Source organism: Trypanosoma cruzi, genomic scaffold (assembly GCF_000209065.1).
Source record: "Trypanosoma cruzi strain CL Brener 1047053516715 genomic scaffold, whole genome shotgun sequence".
Lineage (NCBI taxonomy): Eukaryota > Euglenozoa > Kinetoplastea > Trypanosomatida > Trypanosomatidae > Trypanosoma > Trypanosoma cruzi.
This window is the reverse complement of record NW_001849383.1, coordinates 48,858-68,907: the sequence shown is the minus strand read 5'-3', so window position 1 is coordinate 68,907 and position 20,050 is coordinate 48,858. Positions and strand designations below refer to the sequence as shown.

Here is a 20,050-nt window from a genome sequence, read left to right as displayed (position 1 = left end):
GGTGGCTCTCGTGTCACAGAAGGCGGCCAATGGGAGCGCTGTCCACATGCAGAAAATGCCGAGGTGTGAAACAGAGAAAGCCATTGCTGCCTACGAGAGAGCAAAAGCGATGGACCCAGAAAACGCCGAGTTGGCCGTCCGTATCGGACGCGCACTTGTGTCAACGCATGACTATCAACGTGCCGTTCGCTACTACCGTGACGCGGTTGCTTCAGATGGGGTAAATTTTACTGTTCTTGCCGATCTTGCGACGCTCTATTGGCGCCTCGGTGCCCCAGATCACGCCATTTCGTTGCTGACAGAGGCTCCGGCGCATCAGAGTGAACCGGATGTTGGGGAAACTGTCGAGCGTGCTATTGAGCGCGTCAACTGTACACTGCTCATGTGCAAGATTTACCGGGACTCCCAGAAGCCAGATGCTGCGACTGAAGCACTGCTTCGAGCGCGCGGTTTTCAGGAGCATGTTTTGCACCACATGATGCGCAGCGAGACGCAAGAGACGATTTATCAGCAGAAGATTGTCGCTGCAACCATTGCGCTTGAACTGGGCGGATATTATGCTTCTATCGGCGACGCACAACGTGCAAAGGAATTTTACCAAGAGGCGAGGATGTACGATGAATCAAACGAAGAAGTTCTACTGGCAATTGCACGGTTACTTCTTGATGGTGGCGACGCAACTGCATGTGAGGAGCAATGCAATGCCGTTCTTCGTATTAGCCCCAAGTCCGAGGAGGCGGTTGTAATACTTGCAGATGTCATGATTCGCCAGCACCGTTTTGATGATGCGGCCCAACACTTTAGTCAAATTTTGGATGAAACCCCGGACAACTACAAGGCGTTGGTGCAATATGTGCGGTTGCTGCGCCATGCCGGACGCCTTGGTGACGCAGAGAAGGTACTTGAACGAGCGGAGGAGCTCTTGCCGCTGGGTCAGCGACATCCATCGGGATTGAGCTTTGCGCGAGGGTTGTACCATCGTTATTGCTACGAGAATCTAGAGGCTCTCCGAGCCTTTAATGCCGCACGGCTTCCTGTCGATGACTCCCCGTGGAGTATACCCGCATTGACGAACATGATTGAGATGTACCTCTTTTCATCCAACGAGGAGCTGTGGGTTGACACCGTTCTGCGAGATGAGGATAAGAACGAAAATGTTAGGATTGCGGAGCGGTTGTTGCTTCAAATGCCCGACGGGGAGTCGAGGGATATTCTTCAGGGTTATTGCTGGATGGCAAGCAAAAAGCGATCCTTGGTGGAGCGGGCTATAAAGGAGTTTAAGCAAATTTGCGCCACGAGTGAGACGATGCAACAGCACCAGGGGTCATTCAATGATGAAAAGGATGCCAAGGAAGAGGAGAAAGACGAGGATGAACGACTGCTGAGTGATGCCAACCGACCACCACAGGCTTCTGGCCGGCTGAATGTCCCTGTCCGTGTTGGTTTGGCCATAGCGTACTTCATCGCGGGTCTTGAGAAGAAGGCGGCCGCCGAACTCAAGCGGATTGTATACATGCCGTTTGACCCCATCACAATCGATGCAGTTCACCGTGCTCGCCTGCTTGCTGCACACATGAGCATCCTCAGAGAAGATCTCAAGATGGCGCAGGGTATTCTACAAAAGAACATTGAGGTCAACAAGAGTTGTCCTCAGACTTGGCTTATGATGGGTTCCGTGCACGAAATTGGGATGAGTCATGACGAGGCTGCCGAGTGCTACGAGAATGCCTGGAAACTTACGAAGGAGCGTGACCCATCGGTGGGGTACAAACTGGCATTTCATCGGATGAAGTCGGGAAAGATAGTCTCGGCAATTGATGTGTGCCGCAAAGTACTGGAGGTACATCCCAGTTATCCTAAAATACATGAGGTGATGGATGCGTGCTGCAGTCTTCTTCGTCCCTGAGAAGGGAGAAAGCGGGGGAGGGGATGGCATGTGAAAAAGAATTCTGCCAGAGGTGACATGTAAATAAACGATAAGGAAATTGAAGGGAGTGCCGGGGACTGGTGGTGCGCTTGCTTCGTACAGGTGCACAGATAACTGGTAGACATTGTGTGTGCGGAGAAGGTTGCATGTGTACATCTTCGTGTGGAGCAAATATATATATTTTTTTTAAATTTTTCTTTTAACCCTTTTTTCATCTCTTTTTCTTCCATCTTCTCCTTTAGAAGACTTTTTGTGACTTTTATCCATTTATCCTGCCGTGTTTTTGGTGTTGTTGTTGTCGTCGTTGTCGTTTTTAGGACTTTTCCTGGTGACTGGGGACATATTTTATGGGTGTTTTTGCCTTTAGATGACGCAATACCGGCAGTTCATAAAAAGTCAAGAGGTAGATGAGGTGATTGTTTGTCTTCTTTGCAAGGACTCTTGGGACAGGCCGATAGAGCTGGGGCCATGTGGCCACATCTTTTGCGAGTCTTGTATTAGTGAATACTGGTGTCGCTCTGTCGGGTCGTCTTGTTTGCCTGGTAGTGAGCGCCCAGTGGCGCTTGTATGCCCGAATTGCAGTTGTGCCGTGGAGCAAAGTGAACGTCCTAATCGAGTTCTTGTGAACAAGGCACTCGAAGTTCAGGTACAGTGCACGCGGTGCAACTGGAAGGGTACACGTGAACAGAGCCAGAATCACACGTGCCATCCACAGCCGCCATCGGAAAAAATGGAAGTTCCTGCAAGCACGAATAATACGTCCGAATCTGACGAGCACCGGAGTAGATTGTCGAGTCACTCGGGGGGAATGCATTTGTCGCCCGAAGCGCGTAACATGAGTCGGGCCAATAATGGATTTGCGTATCAGCATGTATCAAGTAATGATAAAGAGTGGAAAAAGTATGGTCTCACGCAGATGGAATACGATCAGATTGTGAGTCTTTTCATGGTGTTTGATACAGAAAATAAAGGCTTCCTGACACGTTCGCAGCTAAGGCAACTTGCTTTTTCCTTGAATTACGTAAACCGGGATGAACATGTTGACCGCATGCTGTTTGAGATGGGCTGCGATGAGACAGGAGGGCTCATGATACAAGATTTATGTGCCTGGCTGGGGAAACATCGCCCCAATCCACAGGCGCTTTGCGGATTATCACGGTTTGAATACAACGAGGCTCTCTTGCAGTTTCGTGGTTACGATCTTGAGGGACGTGGTTTTCTGGATTGGAAAGACTTTAGGAATTTGTGCCTCAGCAATGGCTACGCCAAAACCGAGGCGGAGGCTCAAAAAATTTTTTGTTCTTTTGCCAGGACAAGTAAAAATTATATTAACCTTTATGAATTTCTGCTGTTCTGTAAGCATCGTCAATTTTTGCATGGAGAAGGCACGGCGGAGGCAATGGCGCCAGGCTCACGTCCACAGCGGTTGCCACACCGTTTTCCTGGAGCCGCCGCAGCGGAGATCGCAATGCCATTTAGTACCAAATACAAAAAGAAACAATATTGCATGTTGATGTAGTCTGGTGAGCCGCCACCTCCGCCATCACCAGTAAATCATGTCACCGCAGGCAGAATGCGGTGTAAGCTTGGAAAAAGTCCAGAAAGGCGTACGGTGGTGAAGAAAGGATAAAAGGATAAAAGGTGTGTGTGTGTGAGTACGATGTGAATCGTCTGAGTTGAGAAGAAGTGAAAGGGCTGAAGGAAGAATGAAGAAGGCTGTGAGTGGCTTGGTGGAGCGACTAGGCCCTCTAAATCGTAGTGTTCTTTGCAGTGTTTTTTTTTTTTTTTGGTGGGGGGAACTTTGTGCTGCATGCGAGTTGCCGACTTTGTTGCTTGTTTTTGTCCTAAATTGTCTGTTTTTTTTTTTTTTTTTTTTTTTTGTCGGTGCTTTACCCTTTTTTTTTGTGTGTGTTTGTGGTGTTCAGGCACTCACATCCTGCCGCCCAAACAACCGGCCACTGCGTGGATTACTTTTTTGTGTTTTTTCTTTTTTTTCCTTTTGGTGTGGGTGGAAGAGAAAAACGGCGGTAGGGGGAGTGGGGGAGGGGCGCAATGGGCACGTGTGCCAGCAGCTTGAATGCGGCGCAAGACGTCACTTCGAAGAAGTCGCGCGGGAGGCGAAGGCCGCAGCGGAAACGTGAGGAAAAAAATAGACCGTCCGCCGTACTGGGCGAAAACGATGAGGCCAATGGAAATGTGGGCAACGCACGTCTTTTCTTTTCGTGGAAAGCGGCGCCTCTGTTGTTTGACCCCGCGTCAGCCTCGTTTTTTAACGGGAAATACGGCGAGGAGGCGGTGAAGGAAGCCGCGCGGTTGCGGGAGAGGGCACCAATATTTGAGGCGGCCAATTTACCGCCACACTCTATGTTTCTTCGATTGCCTGGTGAGGTCCGCGGCCAGCGCATCACGGTGCATGAGAACTCTTACTGTGCCATTCTACTTTTAGACCACTGCGATAGTGTATCCGTACATGGGTGCGAGCGTTGTTTTATCTTTATTGGGCCCACAAGTGGCTCTGTCTTTCTGGAGCGTTGCCGTCACTGCGTCATTGTATGCTGCTGCGCCCAATTGCGTTTGCGTGGGTGTCGGCATCTGCAGTTCTCCCTCTCCGTTGCCACAATGCCGGTATTAGAGGAGAGCACTGGCATTGGCGTCTGCTCGCTCTCTGGTTGGTTTGTTTATCCGCTGATGCCAGTTCACATGCAACGCGCTGGGCTCTCCGCCTTTAACAATTTCTACTTGACGGTGCATGACTTTACGCCGAGACCGGTTTCTAAGCAGACGGGACCCGGCTGCAGTGCATCGGGCAGCAACGGCAATATTTACTACATTCACCATGAGGTGTTTGAGGGGACCTGTTGGATGCTGTGGAAGCGTTTGGGTGAACACGCCAAGAAGGAGGTGATGGAAAAGGCTCTAGCTGACAGTGTCCCCGTTGCTCATGAAGACGTGGAGCTGATGCTCACGAAAAAAGACGAGGCGAGTACGGGAGTGCAGCGTGACGCCATTCAACGACTACTGCACCAGCCGCCTATTCTTTCATGCCTGCCGGTTCTTCCTCACAATACCGGGCAGCCACACAAGAATATTGGCCAAAAAAACTCTCTTTCGCAGCTTCCAGTGGACTCCAATGGTCTTTTGGAGATGTTTCATCACACTGTCGTTGTCCCATTTACATTTGGAACTAACAGACCACTACCACAAGCAGTTCTCTTGGGAAAATGGGAACCTCGACTATTTGTTGTGACCACTGCCAATGGAGGCGCCACGATTGCATTGCGCATTGTGCGAGAGATCGAGTTGTCCCGTCGTCGTGCTTTCATTGACCGTATGCAACGCGGTGTTGTTCAGGAGGTGGTGGACGAGTGGCCAAGAACAGAGGTCGATGGCGATGTTCTCTTGCTGAATACTGTGGAACTGCGCTGCACAGAGAAGCTGGTGAAAGTGCAATTGGAACCGGTTCTAAAAAAAGTAGCGAACTTCTCATGCAATAATGCGTTGCTGTTACAGAAGGAGGCTGCAACCGCTGTCCAACGTATGATTCGAAACGCATGTATCTTCATTCTTGCACTCTTGCGGCCTGCTTCGAAGAGAGACGGTGCAATCCGGGGGGCACAAAGTATTTTTAGCTTGGCAGGGGCGCTACCACCGCCACCAGAATGCACCGGCAAAACGGGTGGCAGCAATAGCAGCAGAAGTGATCGTAGCCCGTCCCCCCGTCAGCCTCAGTCTTCAGAAAGTACGGAGGATGCAACGGCATGGAAGAAGTCAGTACTTTTAAATGTACCGTTTCCCATGGAACACTTAAGTGTACTGCAAAATGACATTTTTTTGCGTGCGCCGACGACTGATTCCGGATTTGGTTATGCTTTCTGACTGAAATATAAATTGTGAGTCTTAACGCACCGCCTTGATAACTGTGTGGTGTGGCATAAAGACTTATTAACTAGTTGGACTTTCGGCTGGTGGTGCTCTTTTTTTCTTTATTATTATTGTTATTCTGAGCCTCTGTCATTTGGGTTGTCGTGTGCTTTGCTTTCTCCGCATCGCCCGCTGTATCTTGTTGCTGCTATTGTTAATTGCTTTTTTTTTTTTTTTTTGCTTCCGTGCCATTATTTATTTGCCATTACCAGTATTGCTGTGTTTATTTGCGTTTTTTTTTTTTTTTACTGTTATGGCTGGTATTTTTATTTTTATTTCTTATTTATTTTCTCTGTGTCTTCCTAGGAGGAAAGGGAGGCGGAGCTGCGGCTGCTGTAATGCGCACATTCGAGACGTTCTTGTTGGAAGCAGCCAACAGGGCGCCATTTTTAGTCGGTGAGGCTGCCCCAGTGTTCGTACGGCGGCAGCAGAAGAGAGCCCGGGAGAGCGACAAGGAGACAGGTGAGGGCGAAACGAGACAGTTGCCACAGGAGGAAGATATCGTGCGACTGCAGCGGTTGCTCGTGGATGGCCCTCTACAGCCTCTCGGTTTGGAACACGCAGTGTATCACTTTCTTCTCCCGGCATTTACAGCCGCCATGGACGCGGCGCGGGAGGTTTGGCGCACCGCAGAGGCACTGAGGGCCGCTGAAAAGGCCACGAAGGCAAAGGAAGGCGACGGCGCAATGAAGAAGGAGTCGGAAGAGAGCGCTGGTGCCAATTTTGACCCCATCGGCACCACAACGGGGGCGGAGACCAGTACGCAACCGCAGCCCAAAGTTGAGGCCTTACAGCGGGCTTTGATTGCGGCACAGGCGACGCTGAATGCGCAGCGGCAGTTGTTGGACGCCGCGGAGGCCAAACTGCGGACTATTGTGGAGGCCGTAATGTGTGCTTTTGCCAAGCCGAAGATGTCTCCGAGGGACGAGGAGGCGTAAGAGTGCCAATGGTGTTTTTGTTTCTACAATATTTGCCTTGGTGTTCGCTGATAGTTGTTATTACTGCTTTAATTTTATTTATTTATTTATTTATTGTTGTTACTTTTTTTAGCAGCATGTTTTCCTTTTTTTATGTACTCTTTTTTTCTTTTTAAGTGGAATCACGCCTTATTCGCATTCGGGCAAAGGAACACAGTGCTTACGATAAAGTACATATAAAAGTTGGAGTTCGCATCAAGATGCAGGTGTTTGGCGCGCGGATGGCGTCACGTGGTGGACGTACGTTGCCATTGACGTACTTCATGCAGTCTGAGCTAACGACAGCGGAGGAGGCCCCGCCTGTTGACGTGTTCACAGCAAAGTTAGGGAATCGGACCTTTCACGAGTCACTTCGGAACGATAGTGGTTTTGCGATAGTCACTGCATTTCTGTTAGGTGGCGTTGACATTAATGTGAGGGACAAAAACGGTGCAACGCCGTTGCATGTTGCCGTTTCGCGGGCTGCTCCCACGCCGGGCAATGACGACGATGAATCCGTTTTGCTCTCTTCGGAAGGTCCCAACAATTTAATTATCTCATTTCTTATTGACAATGGAGCCGACATAAATAGTCGCAATGCGACTGGTGAGACGCCGCTTATGATCGCTGCGGCTACGCAGAACATAAGTGCACTGCGGATCATCCTTTCGCGCGGTGCAGACACGTCACTTCGTGATGACATTGGAAACACAGTGCTTCACCATGCTGCTTGCCATCCGCATGTGCTTCAAACGCTTCACTCGTGGATCGATGACCTTCCCGCTCAGGCGGCACGAGAGAACCTCCTCCACATGGTGTGCCGACAGGGACGCGGTGCAGAGTTTGCCGCTCTTTTTCTCATCGAGCAGCTGGGAGTCGACGTGAATGTGCGTGAGGGTGAAACCGCTGCCACTACTGGTGTCCATGATGGCGATCATCATTATCGTCCAATTGAGGCGAATACGGCTACTGCTGCTGCTGCTGTTCAGCGCTGTGATTCAGCACCACACTCCGGAGTCATAGTGAAGGAAGGACTTACCCCGCTGCACTGCGCGGTGCTTGTCGGCGATACGCTTCTTCTGCGTTCGTTGTTGCTGAAGGGTGCCGATGTGGAGAAGCCAGACGCTACAGGAAGGACGCCAATTCAGTTGGCAAAGGACTGTGCAATGTCATCATCACCGTCATTGTTAACATCATTGTTATCCTTTATTCGGCTTCAGTGCAGCTTTTTGGGGCTGACGCAACGCAACGGTAGGACGGCGAAGAATATTGATCCGTGGAAGGTATACACAATCTTGGACGCCCACTCTAAGGAGGCGTCATCTGCGAAGCGAGAGGCAAATCTACAACGCGAGGCAGCGGCCGATACTTCATTGTGGAGACTCAACACCATTTCTGACATTCTCTCTTTTGGGGCAGCGGCAGCGTTGCCACATTTTTTAATGGCTCTGTGTGCGTTGATGGGAATGCCGCTATGGATTTTGATTGTTTTTGCCACCATTGAACTTATTTTATGCAACGGCTTTAAGGTGAAAGATGAACGCCGTTTGAACGTGAGGCCCCTGCGCTGTGTAGGGTTCCTTGTTGGCTACACCCTGGTGCTACTCGCTTGCAGCATTTCTTTGGAGGATGCCATGGAGCCACGGCGCATGAACACTCGACCGTGGCTTTTTCTATGCACTATCGGGAGCGCTCTGTGTGCCTTTTTAGTGATGTGGATAAACCCTGGGATAGTGGATTCTACCGATGGACAGCGGGTTGGAATCTACAAAACAATTTTTTACTCAAAAGGGGCACCACCGGAGGATGTTCGACAAGGCATCGATCTTTCTTGCATGGTTAAAAAGCCACTACGGGCCCAGCGCTGTCGTCATCTCGGACGCGTGGTGCTTCGGTATGACCATTACTGTACGTGGCTGGCAAGTGCCATTGGTGGGGGGAATCATCGCTTGTATATCGCCTTTCTTCTATTTTACACGGTTCTCCTTGGGATCTGTTGCCGCAGCACTTACTGGCTATCGCCGAACCAGATGAGCAGCGAGACGTTTTTTGATGACCCACATTTTAGACGTTTTGCTAATGTCTACATCTTGTTTGTCCTGCCTGTCGCCTTTATCTTCTCTCTGTATACTCTGCTGCAGCAATTGTGGTATATAGCGCGGGGTGTCACCACCTACGATGTGGCGCAACCGTCACGCTGCCCGTGGTGCTTTCAGTTGGGATCACGTACATATTCTCTTTTTGATGCCGGCTTTTGGAGGAACGTTTGCGGTTTTTTTTTCTTACGCGAAAAATTCTTGAACATCTCTTATCGGATGCCAGTGATGAGCGTAAGACTTCAAAAAATGGCCAAACGTCATCAGGCATTGCAGCTCTCATCGTGCCATGACGGCCATTGTCACTCCCATGAAAACGGGGGCCACGGCCACTCACACAATGGGCACTTGGGTCAGCTGCATCAATACAACCCGGAGCAGCGTTGCAATGCGCCTTTAAATACTGCGTTGAGTAACGTTGCCGAGGGCATTGGCTCTCCTGCGACAACTGCTGTTGTTATTAATTCTTCAACACCAGCATCCGCCTTGGCCTCTGATCCGTTTCCTTCAGTTGCTGTGGATACTACTGCAGCAGCAACCCAACTGGGTTTTGAAGCTTCTGTGGGGCGTCTCTTTCAGCTGATGGTGCAGCACGGCGACACGGATTTGATGGCTGTTGCTGCAGCAAACGAAATAAGGGCCAGCGTGCTTCCAGAGAAATGGCAAGAGATGGTGGAGATGGCTCAGTCCATGTATGGCTTCTTCAAAAGCACCATGAACAACGCGAATAACTGATCATCCCACGCCACTCTGAACCACTCATAACAGAGTTTTTTTTCTTTTTTTTTTTTTTTTGTGTGTGTTTGTTTTTCTCTTCTCTATTCATTTTTGCCAAAACACTGCTGCAGGATGGCCACTTATATCACAAAATTCTTTTTTTTTTTTCTTTTTCTCTGCGCTTTGTGTATATCATGTCCCTGTTGGTCACTGAAGAGGAGGCAGCTGCAAAGGCGGCTTTCTGTTGGTGCTTCAATAGCAAGGAAAAAGTCACAAATAGTGGCATACAAGCACACATAATACAATTGTCTCTCTCTTTTTTTTTTTTTTTTTTTGCATACTTGGTTGTTTGTCCACTGTAAACACTCGCGCACAGGAAAAGAGCGCAACAACAGCAGAAGGGGAAGAAGAGAAAAGGACTAATAGTGAAAGGGGAGAGAGAAAAAGAAAGAAAAAAGAAAAGGGAATTAGGAGTAAAAACGAAATTGGAGGAATAATAATAATAAGCGAGAGAGAGAGAAAACAGCAACAATACAGCAGGTTTAGGTCAGCAACAGTCATTGAGAGGGAGTAAGAGGAGGCGGGAGAAGGAGCGCCACAGAGTCATCGCAAAAGCAGGAGTCGCAATTGAGGAGGGGAATTTTTAGGGTTTGGCACACGCATTTTTGGCGTGTCCGGTCGGTCCCCCGTATTTTTTTTAATTCCGCGGCACTTTTTTTTTTTTTTTTTTCTTTTTGCTTGTTTCTCTTGAGAGGCCCTTTTTTGTGTGTGGACAGCACTGGCAGAGGATGCACCAGAGTCCTGGCGCGCAGAATACTGCTCGATGCGGAAAAGCAGACGACTGCAAGTGTTCCGCAAACTGTGCTGGCGGCAGTAGTCCTGCTGTTTGCAGCATGCGGTCACATTTGAAGGCTGCCGCTTCCCATGAGGTTATTGTTAACCAAGATACCCACTCTGAATCTTCACAGGAGTGCGAGTGGCCGTCGTCGATGGTGATAGATGATGAGCCGGGAGTGGTTGTGGAGGCGGAACGCGCTTCCTTGCCTCTCGTCAGAAACGATAAAAGCAGCAGCTCAGGGAAGGCGGGGAAGGAAGGAATGGCCCAGTCCGTTCTTTCATCCCGGAAAGGGGTGGTGCCGAGTGCACCACTGCCGATGTTTGCATCTGCATTGCCCTTTGGATCGAGTTGCGAGGAGAAAACCGGATCTCCTGCTGATGGAGAGGAAGAAGTGAGGTGCTGGTTGCCCGGAGGCATTAGCGGTTCCCTTCCTCGTGCGACCCTGACGCCATCAGAGCATGTTGAGGAAGTAGGGACCGGCGCACGACACAGGGATCCCGGGGAGTTGGTGCATTCATCCACAATTAACGCAAGCGGATACAACACTTCAGATGATGCACATAGTCAAACGGAGCGAAACAGAGTTGGGTTATCGTTAGAGCTTCAGCAGCTGTTCGCAACGGGTGCAGCAGCGCAAACCCAACCGAAACACGCGGGTATTGGCGATGACGTTCCTGCCACTGTGAGTGACAACAATAGTAGCCGGGGTAGTAGTGGCGCTGCTGTCAAGCGCGGGGCGAAGGACGTCGTAAAAGGGACGGACTTGCTGATGGAAGCTGTAAATGGCATGAATGCTCCTAGACCAACGAATAGAAAGACTCCAGCGAATGCCAATTCACGCCGTCTGTCTTCACCATCATCACCCAGGAAGGCTTACTTGTCACGGGATATGTTTGCTGTGTCACAAGAACGAGCTTGTGAGACATCAATTGCCAAAGCGGGTTCTTTTATTTATCGCAATCAGTTTATTCACCAAATTAAATCCGCGGGGAATACGGGCCAAACAGATGAGTCAAATAGATGTGAGCTTAACGGCTTCTCACCAGCCTCGAATTGTTTTGTAGATGGAAATAAGAAGGATAAGAACGAGGGCACTAATTTGAGCGGCGTGGCTGCGGATGGGGCGAATAGCAGCTCCTGTGTACATGCACGACAAGTCACGCCAAAGAGGCACCCTTCCACTGGAAATGCGAAATCTGTTTTACCACTTCCTTCGATAGACTCCCCTCGAGATGTTGCACAGAGCGGTAGCAACAATCCCGGTCGTCCTGGCGCCGGTGCACCTGCGTTGACTTCACAGCAACTGCAACAAAGCTCCGTCTTGGCAAAAAATACTCAGAAGCTGGTCTCCCCCGCCATTGGTTCTTCCCACTGGCCCTTTTTGCCTACACCTGAGTTTGTGTCTAGCTTACAAATTTACGTGAATACATGTCTAGGTCTTTGCGAGTCCGATATGCAGGCGAGACATAACTTCATTACCCGCATTCAACGCGTTGTGACAAAGGTTCTTGGTCCTCACGCGGAGGTAAGAGTACATGGCTCTATTACGACAGACCTTGCGCTCGCTTCCAGTGACATTGATCTACTGGTTGTAGGGTACGAACCGCTTACACCGTTGCAAGCAATTCAACAACTGTCGCGGGCTATTCTTCACATCAGTGAAGATGAATTGCAAGTGCTGGAGTCTGAGGAAACAGGAGAGACTAGTGCGGGCGCGGCAGGTGAAGGGTCGTCCCATGTATTTGTTGAAGTGAGCTCAGGTGTCGCTGATGAGGGTGTGTTGGACGAAAAGGGTGCACCAATTCCTTCTGTGGCGGAGTTGGAAGACGTCACGTTGGGGCCAGGGGGTGAACTTGATGCTGGAGATCCCATCATGCGGATGGAAGAGGAGGAGGCCGAGTACCGTTCTCAGATTGAACGAGACTATTTACTTAGTACACGAGCGGGGCTCACATCGGCCGCAATGGTGAATTCTTTGCCCTCTCAGGGTCCAAAGAAAGCTGCGATGGCGCTTCAAGGTTACATGGGTCCGTTTGCAGCCACACCACTGCAACCCCCTCTCCTGCGGTCGCTTGTAGAAAATGGAATAGTGGCAGATTTATCAATGCCGATTCATCATCAGCCCAATGCGGGGGGACACCGACTGTACGTCCCGACGCTTGAAGGTCCCTACTTTCAGGTTCAGACCATCGTTTCCACCCGAGTACCAGTCATCAAAGTGACGGAAAAGGCCACTGAGATGCGGGGCGACATCACCTTCGCTGGTGGCGAACACTGGCGTTCGATGCAACTGACGAACCGTCTGCTGAAGCGGTACCCGGCGTCAAGGGGGCTTATATTGTTCCTTAAGCATTGTGTGAGGCAAATGGGAATAGGTGACTCACAGCCAGGTGGTGTGACTTCATTTGCCATCTATCTTATGGTACTACACTTTTTTAACGAAATCTCTCGACACCTGGAGGGGATTCTTCAGCAGCAACAGGAAAAACAACAGGAGCGCGAAGATCGAGATAATGTGGTGACGAATTCTGGAAATGAGGGAACGACAGGGACCTCCAGCGGGACGGGCGATGGTGTTACTAGCGGTGTGCACATCAGTGGAACAAGTACACCGACGCCCGGAGCAACGATGCCTTTGGCTTCTCTGAAGGCAACTGCCGTATCTTTGCCTGCCCCTCAGCAAAGGTCACGTTTTGACGATAGATTCTCCTTGGTGGAAATGATGCTTTTGCAAAGAGTTCACCCCTATCATGAGGAGAAGGGCGGCAAACAGAATACGGCGAGCATTTTGCATTATATCCGTACATTTCTTGAAGAGGAGGAAGTGTCTGTGAGTGGCGACGAAGGCGGCAAGGATCGGGCGGCAGACCTCATAAAGGAGCGAACGGGTGCCAAACTGGTGGCGCCATTGGATTACGATGCTGTTTCAGGCGAACTTGCGTCCTATGGGCAGGTGCAACAGAAAGCAGATGTGGTCTTTGCCGCATGTGAGGCCTTGGAGGTTCCGGGCTTAACTTTAGAGCAAGGCGAGAATGATGTTAATATTGATGATCACGATGGCGGTGATGACCAAAAAGCAGTAGCAGAATTGAATCACGTAGCCGAGGGCAAAAATTCTGACGGTGGAGGAAGCGGGTGCCTGCAGGAAAAAGAAAGGGATGAAACGGAGGATGCGGCGGATAGCAAAGCTAGTATTTTACGCTCTCTGGCACTACGGCTGCTTTCTACTTCATCGTTGGGGCACTTGTTTCATGACTTTTGTTTTTACTATGGTTTTACATTTGACTACGACAATCACGGCCTGTACTTTGATCCACTTGGAAACTCTAGCGTTGTGCCAAAGCCTCGGAAATGCCAGCAACGGGGGCAGCATTTGTACATGACGTCACCGTTTGACGACCAATACGATATCACCGCGCGCATGTTGCACACACGCGAGTTCCAGGAGCTTTGCCGCATGTTTGTTCCTCTCACGACTCCACTGGCAACGATATCTGGATACGGTGGAGGAGGCTGCACGCTCCAAGAGGTACTGGAGTGGATATCACCTGAGACGGCCTTCGGGGAGCTTATGCAAGTTCACGCAGCCATTCAGCAGCAACAACATCAGCAGCAGCGTGCAGATGTCGTAGGGACGCAATTTTCAAAGAACGAGGAAAAAGCAACGGTTCCGCCAAATCTTTCTGAGGGTGGCGGGGGCACGTCACTCGCGCAACCGCCGTTACGCTGCGAGGTGGAAAGGAGGGATGGAAAAAGTTCATCTCCCCACCCGACATTCAATAGTGGCGTGGAGGGAAATCTGCCAAAAGACACTCGACTGACACGTCGCCGGGATACAATTTTGCAGAAGACCAGTGGCAGTACCACCTCCAATGAGCTGCGCAAGAAAGATGACCGGGCGACGCTGGAATCCAATAGTGATGTGCCTTCGGCAACGACTTCCCTCACACCCTCTTCCGGCGGCTTAATCTTGACACAGCCGGGGAGCAAGACGATTTCTACGGAACATGGAACCGCCGAGATGACAGGAGGTTGGCCGGCGACTACGCCTTCGATGCAGCGGCAGATGAAGCGTCGCGAGGGGGGAGCAGAGGAATCAGCAGTTGTTTCTGGTGGTGGTGGCGCTGCTGCTTCTGGGACGCTGTCGTCTTCGCAGCCTGTCTTGGCGGAGGCTGCGATGCGACCGCTCACGCCCGCAGGAGCATCGGTGGCGCCCGGTTCACTCACGGGATCTGGAGCCCCTGTGGGCGGGAATGTAAGCACCGTGGGTGGGGAGGCGGTTTATGCGCGTGCTCAGCACTCCCGTTCGAACCCTATGCAACACCAACACCAACACCAGCAAGTACCGTTTTCTTTTCCTCCTCCAATTCCCATGTTTTTTGTTCCTCCAAACGGCGCCGGTGCAGGATACCCTGATCCGTCACAGTTATACTTTCCGATGCCGTACCCACCAGAAGCGATGCTGCATTATTATCATCATAATCATCACTATCAAAATCATAATTACATGATGCCGTTTCCATACCTTGGGTACGAGATGAATCAGTTTTATCAACAAAGTGCGGTTTTTGACGCGCTAAATGCTGCCGCTGCAGCTGGTGGTGGTGGTGGTGGCAATAGTGCGGGGGGCGGCCCCACAACCAATCGTCAGGGAAACACGCGCGGAGCTGGGCTTCCTTCGCCGGGCGCACGTCAGCGCGCGCGTGGCGGGGCCCATCGCGGCGGCAATAGCGACTCCGTTAATCCCGGAGAGAAGGTGGCGCCGGGAAGACCTGCGCCTGTGGCTCTGTTAGAGGAGCCGACAGCAGCGGCTGAAGGTATGGCGGTTGACGGCGTGAACAGTAACAACAACAATACTTCCAAGAATACGATGATGGCGGTATTGCCAGAGGGGCCTTCAACGAGAGAGCGGCAACCGGGTGTCACCGATGTGAAGGAAAGACTGCATTCTGAAGATTCTTCTTTTTTAGCGCAAGAGGTTCAGCAGCACCAGCAGTTTCTTCAACACCAGCAGCAGTTGCAACAGCTTCACCAATTTAGCCTTAGCCACCAATATCATCAGCAACAAAATGGCTTGAAGTTGAGGAGTGGCGGGCAACAACATCAACAGGCGTTCTGGGGACACCATCCACATGCTTCATTGATGATGCAACATCAAATGTATGCGTTACAGAGTAGCGTCGATAACTCCGTTTCTAATGCGTTGTGCGCCTCAATCCACGGGGGAGCCGTTTTCCGGCAGCAGCAACAAAACCAACAACACCAGCAACAAAATACAAGCGGAGCGACATATCCGGTTGCTGCAACACCCTTCGGATTATCCAGAATGCCTACCCATGATATTCCCACGTCCAATTTGGCTGTTCCAATTTCGAATGAGGGTCAACAACAGCAAAAGCATCGGGAACAGATTTCCACTGCAGCTCATAGATCTGAGGGGGCTGCTGCTACTAGTGGTAGTAGTAGTGGTAGTAGTAGTGCTAGCAGAAACGCTAGAGGTGGAGGTACCGGGCGTCCGCATCACCGAGGACAGGGGGAGGATGTTGGAGAAGGAAGAGTTGCAGAAATAGCGTCAACTGAAGGCACTCACGGCAAAAACAACAGGCCCAAGTAACACAACTCAAAGAGTGGGAAGAATGTGTAGATAAAGTGAAGGAATATCAAAGAGGAGGTGTGGCTTTTTTATTTCCTGAGCAGAGAGCCAGATTGGCGGGAAGAGTTTATTCAGTTTTTTTTTTTTTTTTTTTTCTTCTTGAGAAGTGGGCTTGGCACATGCATACATTTACTTGTTTCACATACACAATGAGTGCGAGAGGCAGGGAAAAAGACGGCAGGGAGTAATGCTTGAGGTAAACCGAAGAGAAGAAATCCAAATACTGAGAGGAGGAGAGTGAGCCGGAAAGAAAAGAAAAGAAAAGAAAAAAGAAATTGAAGAATTGGGTGGAGAAAATGGGAATGAGAAAATGCGCATGTTTATGAAGTACGGAAGAGAAGGGGCTTTATTGAAGGTAATGGCCGCGTTATGTTGAATTTCCTTTTCATTGTTTTGATGTTCTTGTTTTTTTTTCTTTTTTTTTCTTTTTTTCTTTTTTTTGATGTTGTTGTTGTTGTTGGTGTTGTTGTTTTCATATATATATTTTGCGGCGGTGATAGAATTCCATTTTTTACACTTTTTTTGTACCACCCGCCCACCCACCCACCCCCCCTCCCGTGTTTGTTTGTTTGTCTACTTTCTTTGTTGGATCCACTTAAAAAAAAAAAAGGAAAAAAAAAGGAAAAAAAAAAAAAAGGAAAAAAAAAAAAACAAAGTCATGTGTATTTCTCTTTCTTTTTGTGTTTGATGTTTCTGCCGAAAGTCGATATGTGCCGCGGATGAGAGGGGGTGAGGCGAGGGGAGGGGAGGCGAGTTGGATGTGAAATGCCGATAAAGAAGGCATGTCAAATTTTCTTTTTCTTTTGTTTGTTTGTTTGTTTGGGATGTTGTCGCCCATCTTCCCTTTGCGAGAAGGGCGCTGAGGGAGTGGGGATGGTTGGATGCCCACCCCGCCACCCCCCCGCCACCCCACCCCCCCTCACGTTGGTGGGTTCTGCTGCCCACGTGAGGTGGCCAGGGAAAGGGGGCAGGAGTGTGTGAGAGTGAGGGATGCGTGAGGCGTGAGGCGAGTTAAGGGAATTTTTTTTTCCCGTTTTTTTTTTTTTTCTTTTATGTCGAGAAGAGGCCTCCGCCCTCATCCCTTTTTTTTTTTTTTTGTTTGCACATTCCTCTGCAGGGAGAGGAGGTCGGGGCGGCAGTTGTGCATTTCCATCGGAATTTTGGGCTGTTTTTTTTTTTCTTTTTTTTTTTTTTTTGGGGGGGGGGGTTTTGGGAGCGCTTCTTCCAGTCGTTTTTAGCGGGGGGTTGCGCTCGCCGACACAACTTTTATTTGCTCATTTCTTCCACACACAAACACCGATGCATGTATACTTCACGCCTACAAACACACATAATTACACCTGCCCCTATCAAAACTTTCCGTGTTTTTTTTTTTTTTTACTTTTTGCTTTTCTGCGACGAAATAAAACGGACGTTTTTTTTTTTTTTTCACATGCGGATACTCTGGCAGCGGTGGCACGTCCCATTTCAAATTATTATTAATTATTATTATTATTATTTTTGGGTTTTTTGTTGCCGTGGCTCAAATGCCCAATTTCACATTTACTGTGTGCATTGACATCGCTTATTTTTTTTTTTCTTTTACACACACACACACACACACACACACAAAACAAAAAAATGCATACACGCCTTGAATTGGAGAATAGAGGCCGGCGCAAAAGAAGGAAGCATAAAAGGAGGCAAGAAAGCACGTGATGGCAAAATCTTCTCGATCCAAGTGGAAGAAGCTGCACAAGCGGCAACGCGCGCAGGAGGTTGCCGCCGTCGTACGGAGGCGTGTTAGCCGTTTAAACGACAAACTCCGCCTTGCAGCTGAGGGGGGCCTCGGTGCGGTCCCGATGCAAGATCCCGAGACACGTTTTCATTTCTTGAACCCCGAAATGGACATGAATGTGCCACAGAACTGCAAAGGACTAAATAATAACTTTCAAGACATTGTCCAGGAATCCCTTGACTTCTCCAGACCACTGCACCTGCAACCCCCGAGGACGAATTTCCACGGGAAGAGCGACCCGAACGCACCGCACCGAATGACACAGCAGTTTGAGTTACTGGACGCATCTGCACCTGTCGCTGGTCATGCCATCACTGTGAAGGACGTTGAGCGCATGGCAGTCAATAAAGAGCAGGAGCAGCGCCCAAATGCGGATCACCATGCAAATGAAGAGGAAGGGCCGAATGGAATGAACAACGGAGATGGTATGATGGAAGAGTTTGTTTTTGGGTGCAATGATGCCGCAGAAGAAACAACAGCGAACACCAAAGCGTTGCTTTTTTGTGTCAGTGATGCTGCAGCGGTTAAGAAGAAACAGAAGAGCAAAATGGCCGAAACACCACAGGCAGTGCCCCAGCGTATATGCAGCATGGCGGGGGCCGCAAAGAACGGCGGCCGCTTTTTGCAAGTCTCGGGCAACAAGAAGGCGAAGCGGCTGTCCAATGCAATATCCACACGCTTAGTGAAATCCGGCAGTAGGGCTGCGAAGAAGCGGGTTACAGCCAGTCACGAATAATAAAGGGACGGACTTTTTGGACCGAACGGACTTTGACCTTCCATGTTCTTTCATTCCACCGCAGCGAAACCAAAACAAACAAAACAAACTGCACGAGTGATGCGTTTAAAAGTAACAGCAAGGTACATTTCCGATTCGCCACTAACGCGAGAAGTAATTTTTGTACGGTGCGCGTGTTGTTTGATGTTATGTTATGTTATTATATATATATATCTTGTTTTTGATAAAAAATGTACTCTCAATTGCTTTTGCCTGTTGTGTGCTACCAAAAGGTAAACAAACAAACGTGCAAAGAATAATAGGAGTGCACAGAAGAAGGGAACAATCGCAGTGAGGCCTCTAAAGCCTCGTTAAGTTTTGTGTCATTAGTGACTGCCTCATTTTTCAACCTGAAACAAACAGGGCTGGGAGAGGGGTGGTGGATTAGTGGGAAGAGGAAACAATAATAAACTGCGGATTGCCTTGTTGTCTTTGGGCTTAATACACAAGAAGACGCATATCTAACAAACTACGTTAATAGTTATACATCCATATATAAAAGGTGAGAGAGGGAAACAAGCAGACACAAGGGTTGGAAAGGAAACAATTTGAATAGGAGGATTTCTCGGGAAGTCCAGGCGCCGTGGCAAAGTCAGCATTGCTTGATCAGGGGAAGAGAGGATACTTTTCCACGCCAACCCCTACTTGGTAGCGCCTTCTGCGGCAGCAAAAGAGCGATAAGGCATTACACGGTAGAAACGGAAGAGACGCGAAATCATCAATGGGTGCGGTCATGAGCTGGTTTGATGGCCTCTTCGCCAAGAAGGATGCGACCATCTTGATGGTGGGTCTTGACGCCGCGGGAAAGACAACCATCCTTTGGAAGCTGAAGCTGAACGAGGTGCAGCAGACTGTCCCGACGCTGGGCTTTAATGTGCAGACGGTGGAGTACAAAAATATAAAGTTCCATCTCTGGGACGTAGGTGGTCAAAAGCTTCTGCGTTCTCTTTGGAAGCACTACTACGAGGGGGCAAACGCAATCATTTTTGTCATTGACAGCAACGACAGGGATCGGGTCTGGGAGGCACGACAGGAACTGGAGAAGCTTTTGCAGGAGCCACTACTGGTGGGAGCGACTGTCCTCGTGCTGTGCAATAAACAGGATCTGCCGCACCGTCTGACCCCAGCGGAGCTGGTGGAGCAGTTGGGCTTCCGCGACCATAGCACGACCGGACTGGGGGCAGCGATGCGTGGCCGTCAGTGGTTTGTTCAGGGTTGCTGCGCGCACACGGGTGACGGGCTTTTTGAGGGGCTTGACTGGCTGTCTAGTCACCTGCCCGATGTTTCTTGAGGAACGGGGGGAGGAGGCGGAGCTAGAATAGAAGTGTTCGTGTTTGCGTGTGCGGAGGGTTTTGATGAGCTTGTTGGCCGTCAATTGCTGGCGGTGTTG

The 20,050-nt window shown here is 49.8% G+C and overlaps 8 protein-coding genes across 8 annotated transcripts, besides 20 other annotated features; all 8 read left to right on the top strand.

Annotated features, from left to right (window-relative positions):
• Positions 1 to 1,906, top strand: Tc00.1047053508199.90 (hypothetical protein, conserved; the record flags this gene model as incomplete). The annotated part of the gene is made up of 1 exon (XM_804778.1): positions 1 to 1,906. A coding segment is annotated over one exon (1,906 nt), but the record flags the coding sequence as incomplete, so codon positions are not given.
• Positions 1 to 20,050: a sequence feature (heterozygous, non-Esmeraldo-like haplotype).
• Positions 2,097 to 2,123: a sequence feature (AT_rich).
• Positions 2,206 to 2,242: a microsatellite.
• Positions 2,295 to 3,446, top strand: Tc00.1047053508199.80 (EF hand, putative; the record flags this gene model as incomplete). Its single annotated transcript, XM_804777.1, has 1 exon — positions 2,295 to 3,446. The coding sequence occupies one exon, from the start codon at positions 2,295 to 2,297 to the stop codon at positions 3,444 to 3,446; it is 1,152 nt and encodes a 383-aa protein (XP_809870.1).
• Positions 3,784 to 3,807: a microsatellite.
• Positions 3,980 to 5,803, top strand: Tc00.1047053508199.70 (uncharacterized protein; the record flags this gene model as incomplete). The annotated part of the gene is made up of 1 exon (XM_804776.1): positions 3,980 to 5,803. The coding sequence occupies one exon, from the start codon at positions 3,980 to 3,982 to the stop codon at positions 5,801 to 5,803; it is 1,824 nt and encodes a 607-aa protein (XP_809869.1).
• Positions 6,011 to 6,138: a sequence feature (A-rich).
• Tc00.1047053508199.60 (hypothetical protein, conserved) lies at positions 6,187 to 6,786 on the top strand (the record flags this gene model as incomplete). The annotated part of the gene is made up of 1 exon (XM_804775.1): positions 6,187 to 6,786. One exon carries the CDS (start codon positions 6,187 to 6,189, stop codon positions 6,784 to 6,786), a length of 600 nt encoding a protein of 199 aa, XP_809868.1.
• Positions 6,860 to 6,881: a microsatellite.
• Tc00.1047053508199.50 (huntingtin interacting protein (HIP), putative) lies at positions 7,026 to 9,635 on the top strand (the record flags this gene model as incomplete). Its single annotated transcript, XM_804774.1, has 1 exon — positions 7,026 to 9,635. One exon carries the CDS (start codon positions 7,026 to 7,028, stop codon positions 9,633 to 9,635), a length of 2,610 nt encoding a protein of 869 aa, XP_809867.1.
• Positions 9,671 to 9,695: a microsatellite.
• Positions 10,014 to 10,139: a sequence feature (T-rich).
• Positions 10,330 to 10,353: a microsatellite.
• Tc00.1047053508199.30 (hypothetical protein, conserved) lies at positions 10,406 to 16,069 on the top strand (the record flags this gene model as incomplete). The annotated part of the gene is made up of 1 exon (XM_804773.1): positions 10,406 to 16,069. The coding sequence occupies one exon, from the start codon at positions 10,406 to 10,408 to the stop codon at positions 16,067 to 16,069; it is 5,664 nt and encodes a 1,887-aa protein (XP_809866.1).
• Positions 15,907 to 15,934: a microsatellite.
• Positions 16,184 to 16,209: a microsatellite.
• Positions 16,355 to 16,382: a microsatellite.
• Positions 16,514 to 16,547: a microsatellite.
• Positions 16,548 to 16,579: a microsatellite.
• Positions 16,636 to 16,665: a microsatellite.
• Positions 16,706 to 16,763: a microsatellite.
• Positions 16,911 to 16,930: a microsatellite.
• Positions 17,277 to 17,304: a microsatellite.
• Positions 17,580 to 17,607: a microsatellite.
• Positions 17,692 to 17,718: a microsatellite.
• Positions 17,806 to 18,621, top strand: Tc00.1047053508199.20 (hypothetical protein, conserved; the record flags this gene model as incomplete). Its single annotated transcript, XM_804772.1, has 1 exon — positions 17,806 to 18,621. One exon carries the CDS (start codon positions 17,806 to 17,808, stop codon positions 18,619 to 18,621), a length of 816 nt encoding a protein of 271 aa, XP_809865.1.
• On the top strand, positions 19,382 to 19,951 carry Tc00.1047053508199.10 (ADP-ribosylation factor, putative; the record flags this gene model as incomplete). Its single annotated transcript, XM_804771.1, has 1 exon — positions 19,382 to 19,951. The coding sequence occupies one exon, from the start codon at positions 19,382 to 19,384 to the stop codon at positions 19,949 to 19,951; it is 570 nt and encodes a 189-aa protein (XP_809864.1).